At 41.5% G+C, this 7,455-nt stretch overlaps 1 protein-coding gene across 1 annotated transcript in view; it reads right to left on the bottom strand.

The window, feature by feature from the left end:
• Positions 1-7,455, bottom strand: part of LOC104949722 (TGF-beta receptor type-2-like) — a 23,138-nt gene that overhangs the window by 15,068 nt on the left and 615 nt on the right. Inside the window, exons 2-6 of the mRNA XM_010776130.1 lie at positions 5,134-5,426; positions 4,797-5,045; positions 3,936-4,049; positions 3,549-3,686; positions 2,853-2,994 (exon numbers count right to left, since the gene is read on the bottom strand). Of these exons, the coding sequence (XP_010774432.1) occupies positions 2,853-2,994; positions 3,549-3,686; positions 3,936-4,049; positions 4,797-5,045; positions 5,134-5,426 (936 nt within the window). The remainder of the gene's footprint in view (positions 1-2,852; positions 2,995-3,548; positions 3,687-3,935; positions 4,050-4,796; positions 5,046-5,133; positions 5,427-7,455) is intronic.

Raw genomic sequence — 7,455 nt, 5'->3', positions numbered from 1 at the left:
TTACAGGCAGAACTTAAAAGGGACAGACCGGTAACAAGGACAGTACAGCGATGGAGTGACGAGTCAGATTCAGCACTGCAGGATTGTTTTGCATCTACGGATTGGAGTGTGATTGAGGACAATAACATCAACACACACGGATACGGTCATCTGCTACATTGGCAAATGCATCGATGACGTTGTACCGAAGGTTTCTGTACGAACATTCCCGAATCAAAAGCCCTGGATAAACGACGAGGTGCGTGGCAAACTGAAAGCGAGCACTATCGCGATTTGGAGGAGTACAGGAAATCTAGGTATGAACTCCGGAGAGCAATCAGCAGCGCAAAGAGACAGTACAAAGAGAAGGTGGAGTCTGACTTCAGAGAGCATCCTGACCTTCTACAGGTGCTCCATAGAGAGGATCCTGACCTTCTACAGGTGCACCATAGAGAGCATCCTGACCTTCTACAGGTGCACCATAGAGAGCATCCTGACCTCATACAGGTGCACCATAGAGAGCATCCTGACCTTCGACAGGTGCACCATAGAGAGGATCCTGACCTTCTACAGGTGCACCATAGAGAGGTTCCCGACTATCGGCTGCTGCACCGCCCTCAGCCCTAAGTCTCTACAGAGGGTGGTGAAAACTGCACAGCACATCCCCAGGACGGAGCTGCCATCCGTATAGGACCTCCACACCCAGCGGCTCAGGAAGAAATCCCTCAGGATTATATTATTATTCATATTTTATTACAATATGCAGTATTTTATTCCACTGTAGAGCATTACATTTTACATTTTATTTTATCATACTATTTTACATGTTTATAGTTGACTTCTTTCTTCTTATGTCTGATGTATATTTATGTTGCATTGTCGGAAGAGCCTGAGACTTAAGATCTTCATTGCCAAAACTACACTGTACAGTAGCTGTCGTGCATAGGACAATAAAGCCTTAAAAGTCTTGAAACATTTTTCAAATAAACTGCATTCCTCCAAGTTTATTGCCAAAAACCTACATTTAACAAAACTATATTGAACATAAAAATAACATTATAGTTGATCTTCGCACAGTATTGACTGAATAGAGCTTAAACGCAGCATAGTGCAACTCTACAGAACCACTGTGAACCAGGAGCTTACACCCTGGAGGTTTACTGGGAACAACGGTATCTGCATGCTGTAGAGAATATTGAGTTTTCATAATTCTGGCTTCAACTTACCAAAGTATTGGTTCTCATAAACTCCCTACTACAATAACGTTTAATGTTCACAAGTAGAGAACTTCTATCATGTTTGCGTTTGAACTGAAATGTTGCATTCTGTAACTAATAAATACAATAAAAAGATTAACGACTGTTCATGTATTCATTCATCACTTCTTAGCAGACCAAACCCCACAAAGTCACTGCAACTGGAAATAGTTACAGCAAGGAACTGTATCTTTGTTTTTCTGTTTGGAATAGACAAAGTTATAAAATAATAATTAATGAACTTTGGGCCCACTGGTAGTTTTGAAATATTGACAGAACAAAGCCAAATATGTCCCCCTTATTCCAGCTAATCGTCTCCTGGCTTAATCTCTAGACAAATGAGAGGGGTCTCTAACCTCTCATGTTTCCCTCAGCACGAAAGTTCATTTCTCCAAATATCAAACTTTTCTTTTACCTCTGACACGTCTTCTGTCTCCCCTCATGGACCACAAGGCTTTCTCTTAGCACGCTGCTAACTCTTGGCCCCGCCGCATCACCCTGCCTGACCCTGAGCTCAGAACATGCAGACCCTGCCACGCCCGCAGGCTAATTCAGGATGAGTCAATAAAGTGCTCAGAGACACACAGCGAATACACTTTCACTGACAACAACAACAACGCAGGGTCGTATTTCCATCCACCATCCTGCCTGCTGTTGTTGTGATGGTGACAGAGGACACACACTCCCACACACACACCCACCCACATGCACATGCACACACACACACACACACAAACACAAACAGACACACGCTCCCAGATTAAGACATAGAGTAGAAACTGGGCCAGAGAATGTGTTCCTGTAGTACCTCCTGTCTGTTTCTAAGTTCCTCTCTCTGAAATAAACACAGACAGACACATACTTGCATGTTGGAATGTGTCTGTCCCATTCCAGAAGTCTCAGACTGTCTACAAAAGTCCACTAGGCGAAGGGAGCGGGGCTGACCGCACGGAATAGAAAAGTGTGTACTTCTATATTTGTGGGATCCAGTTTTAGTTTTATGTGCTGAAACAGATTACATGTTTGGAAAGTGAGGACATTTAGTCCAGTCCAAAGAGTTGATGGTTAAGATTTAGTTTGAGGGTTAAATGTAGGTTTTAGTTTTTCAAGAATACATGAATAAAGTACCTACTCCATACCGTGAAGTTAATTAGATCTTTAATTAGATCTTTAATTAGATCTTTAATCAGATGAATAGTTCCCTCTGCTGAGGGGAAGCACTGTCCTATCATTTCATCTTTATGATTCTATTCCCAAAATGCACTGTCCATGTGTCTGCTTGGAAGCGCGTGCATATAGTTTTCAGACTACAGTATGCACAATCATGTAAAAATGACTTTATTTTGAGAAAAAGTTGATGCAAATGCACCGTAAAACGTATGAAAGAGTGTTTTTTTTAAACACTCTTGTGTCATGAGAGTAATGCGAACATGAGCTGGACTAATTTGGGTACTTCAACACTTTCCTCATAGTGGCCGAACAGCTTCCTGCACTGCTGCAGTTGTCAGTGTCATGTGGTTTACACTTCACCTCAGCAGGTGCTCTCTATGTTAAAGTACCATGACATCACACTTTGCCCTTAAACTGTCATTTTAAATGAATATGTTTGTAACTGACCTCCGATAGCTTCACACCTCGAAGTCATCTCCCAAAGCACCAGGGCCATGGAGTAAATGTCCGTCTGTTTGAAGGACTCCATGTTCTCCAGATTCAGTCGGGCCTCCAGCACCTCCGGAGCCATGTAGCGTGCCGTGCCCACCTGCAGAACAGATATGTTAACACACAAGTACACACACAAACACTGAGCATAGCATACACTTACTGTCATGAGGTAGAAAGATAAGAACATAAAAAACAGCTGTATCAAACAAGCCCCCAGGACTTTCAATCATTAAGGCCTAAAAGTTATAAGATGTGCGAAAGGCCGATTCCAGAGTTATTTTCCCTCTCCATTCATTTGATTGAGCTGAGAGTGGCTTTAACGGGTATTTTTGTTCTGGAGAGTCAGGCCATTTTGGCTTAATGCGCCATTGAGCAACTTTCTTAGAAATGACAGGGCCCCGCCTTCAACGCTGTATCCAGTTCCCTTTATTATACAGCCATGGCCCACACATTGACCACTATACAGTCTGGAGGGGAGAGATGTTAACAAGTCGCAGGCTTTGAATCATTTGCTGTTATTCTGATCTAGAAGACTGCAGGTAGAACTTCAATGTCTTGCTCAAATACAAAAGAGCAAACTAAATCAGTGGATAACACATGTTGAATGATAAAAAGCGTGTTAAGTCATATTATAAAGGAATAAAATCAGACCTGTCCACTGTTGGCGAGGTCATCCACAGTCAGACAGCTGTCCAAACGGAGAGCCAGCCCGAAGTCACTGAGGCACAGCGTCAGGTCGTTCTTCACCAGGATGTTGGAGCTCTTCAGGTCCCGATGCACTATGGGCACCTTTAGGCACAAAAGCAGTATGGGTGTCAAAAGAACCAATTAAATAAAACATTTACATATAATGACATTTCATTATGTTCATTACACTAGACAATAGTGTCAGTGTTTGTTTAATGACGATCTTTACAGCATGAACTTGGATAGGTGCTTTTCTTTCTGTAGCTATTTGACATGACGATGGTGATTATGGTTGGTATTTCTAAGCTCTGATATGCTGTCTGTCAACAGGATATATTCACTCAGTCGTACCTTAGGCCGTCCACAGAGCAGGCGGTCACTGTGGAGGTGGGCCACCCCCTGGGACAGAGACATGCCCAGCACCTGCAGCTCCTCCCAGCTGATCACATGACGCGTCAGGTGCTCCTGGAGGGCACAGGGAACATGGGATGGTTAAAACTGATTCATTATGAAACCAGTGATGAAAAGTAACTAAGTACTTTACTCAAGTATTGACATTTTGGTCATTTAGGGAGTATTTCCATTAAATGCTACTTAATACTTCTACTCTACTACATCTTAGAGGAAAAATGTTACTTTTGAATACATTACATTTTGTTAACACTTATAGTTACTTGTTACCTTGTACATGATCCATGCTGCATAATGAGTACTTTTACTTTTCATACTTTTACTACACTTAGTTGATAATACTTCTGTGCTTTTTATTATCCTGAAATGGGCCATTGTGCAGAATGAGTACTACACTTTGATGCTAATACTTTGGTACTTTTACTTTAGTAACATTTTAAAATCAGGTATTTTGCAAATAATGAAGTACTTAAAAAATAGTATTTGTACTTTTACAGATCCGAGTACTTATTCCTTAAACTTAGGAATGAAAATAAAAAATTCGGTAGGAATTGCAGTTTACCTGTGGTGGAATTTAACTTAGTAATTAACTTAAGTACTGTATTTAAGTACACATTTAAAATACCTGTACTTTATTTTTTATTTCTACGTCTCAGAGGGATATTTTTATCTGACAGCTTGGATTATTAGTCACTTACCAATTTAGATTTTGCACACAGAACATATGGATGTGTTGGAGTACAGCAGAGTTTAAATACTTCCTCGCACTAATGTATGGTTTCCTGTCACTATCAGCCTCACCTGTAGATTTCCTCTGTGGTGGAAGGCCGTGATGATCCAGTACTGTTTCTCCACCTTCCTCTCCTCAGCTGTCAGGAAATGGAGGACATTTTCGTGTCGCAGGTCTGTGTTGGAGAAAATGTCCTTCTCGTTCTTCCAGGAGGCGTATTCCTCGTAGGGGAAGATCTTCACAGCGACTGTTTCAAACTGATCTGAGGTGCTCTGCTTCAGCTTGGCCTTGTACACCTGGGCGAAGCGACCCTTCCCCACCTGGGACAAGATCAAATGTTAGGATTTTAGAGAGAATTTCAGTTAACTTGGAAATAACAGAATAACTGAAGTACAAATAGTTCTGTACCAGCAGTTCCAGCTCTATAGGCAGCGGCTCTGTGTTGTGGTTGAGGCTGTTGGCGTGCGTGGAGCTGCTGTCCGATCCGTCGTCATCCATCATGATGGCGCAGGCGTCGCAGTCCAGCCCCGCAGCTTTGGGCTTGCGCTTCTTAATGTTGCTCTCCCATTCTCGGATCCCGCGCTGCCGATAGGCTCGGTACCAGTGGAACATTCCCACAACCACAATCCCCATCACCACCAGAGGCACCAGGCTCACCAGCAGAACCGACACCAGGGGGTCGTCTGGGGTTGGATCCAAAACTGTAAAAGGCAGAAGGCAGAAGATGACAATAAAATACATGGAGAGTATGAAGGGACTCATAAGTGAAACCAAAAATTGGAAAGGTCAAACATTTGAGAAATCAATGAGATAATTCATTAGGACTGATGGATTAACGCATACACGATGCACAAGATTGACTGAGATAGGAGGGTAAAACCAACAGCTTGTATCTCAATCTTTATTTCTTTATTTATATTTTTGCCATTGAGGTCTTTGAACTGCCAGTAAGTGGACAATGCAAAGTTAAAGAACAACACTCAAAGTCATTTTAGTTAGGACAGTTTGAAAACTGTTAATGCAGACCCAGTTCTTCAAGTAACAGCTTCAATTTGCCTTTCAAATTGAGAGAGAACTAATTAGTGGCCTAGCATTAGCCTCACTTTGGTTGGTTAGGGTTTACCACAGAATTTAGGTTTGGAATATTAGCTTTACATAACTACTTTACATAACTGAAAAGGCGTGGCTATGGCTACAGGTAAACCTGTTATATGTGTAGTACACATTACCTATACTGTATAGCTGTTCAGTTTCAGTCCATTTGTGGAATCACCTTCTGATGATGAAAGTTAGTTTGAACTAGAAAAACCCTGTCCATGCGCTTGATGCCAGCCCCAATGTTATTATTGCCAGCACTAAGTATTGATAGCAGTAGCTGTTTTACTTATTTTATTTTTGAAATAAAGGCCTCATTCTGCGCTTCCTTTTTGGATACAGTGACTTTCTGGGTCTTTTTTTGTTTTGTGTTGCTACACACATGCACACACACACACACACACACACACCGTAGATCAACGGTGTGCGTTCTTACAACACAGCCAGACAAACTCAGGTGGTTTGAATTAAGAAAAAAGTGTAATTTTTCCACCATCCCATAAACAACTACTGTCAGATTTCATGTTGCACGCAGGGCAAGCAGAGTTCAACACAGCCGCAGTGTATGATGAGGACTTGGCTAAGTTGCAGACATGCAGCCTTTCACAAGCAGCTTTTCATGGAGCAGCTCACTGTGACTGCCCCTTCGTATCCATTCAAACATTCAAAACTGATCAGCTGTCAGACAATGTCATGTTTTATAGATCTTACAGTTTTGATTAAGTATTTTGTTGAGTTCTACATCTGTGACAAATATGTTCCATGTACACTGACTGCCTGAAAATGAAAACCATTTCTTGATTTGCCAGTTGTTTCCATCACAATTAAAATAGTATAAAGTACAAACAGAGTCTGGATTCCCTTAATGCCATGTTTGATCCAGCACTCATAAAACCTTTTTGGATACACCCTTCCTCTTCGCCTCCCAAAACAAAATTCCCCATTTCCATTTCCAGAGACTTAACTAAAAGGGAATGTGGTGATGTAGGCCCAGGTCTTTGAAGGACACACCTAATTGGGTTGCTGTATGCACCATGCAGAATACTGCATTCTCCTCCCAACACTCATACTGTCAGTCCAACACAAGCAAGCCCACCACAGTCATTCTTGAGGCTTGTTCAATGAAAACAACATGTTCTCTGCTCCAAGAAGTCACACATCACAGGCTTTCCAACAAAACAACAAGTTAAATGTATTATTACTGACTTGTACTGTTTCCTTCAGTCTGTCTCTCAGTCTGTCTCTCAATGATTAAAAAAGTAAAAAGATGTTTTATACAAAAACATCATCATTTTAAGACGATCAGTGGTGTTGACCTATTATGTAAAATATGTGAACCCCTCTTATGCTCATTCAAAGAAATATTTATAAATATATATTTTACTATATTTTTTATTTGGCATCCAGTAGCAGGTCGAGACCAATTTTACTGGGGGGGGGTCGAGGGGTGGGGGGCTGTGCTTGGGCCAGTTATTTTAGGAGAGGGGTACAATAAATACCGGACAAATGAGAAAGACAGTGTTCATGACTTTAAAAATGTAAGCTCAGTATGAAGTCATAGCACGCAAAAAAATCAAGAACTCTTAAATCAGACTTTAGTTCCACCTGGAGTAAATTGACAAGCTACCCTGTAGT

The sequence above is a fragment of the Notothenia coriiceps genome, unplaced genomic scaffold (assembly GCF_000735185.1).
Source record: "Notothenia coriiceps isolate Sejong01 unplaced genomic scaffold, NC01 NC01_scaffold00000339, whole genome shotgun sequence".
Classification (NCBI taxonomy): Eukaryota; Metazoa; Chordata; class Actinopteri; order Perciformes; family Nototheniidae; genus Notothenia; species Notothenia coriiceps.
Note: the sequence above shows the minus strand (reverse complement) of the source record. Positions and strands in the feature narration are given on the sequence as shown.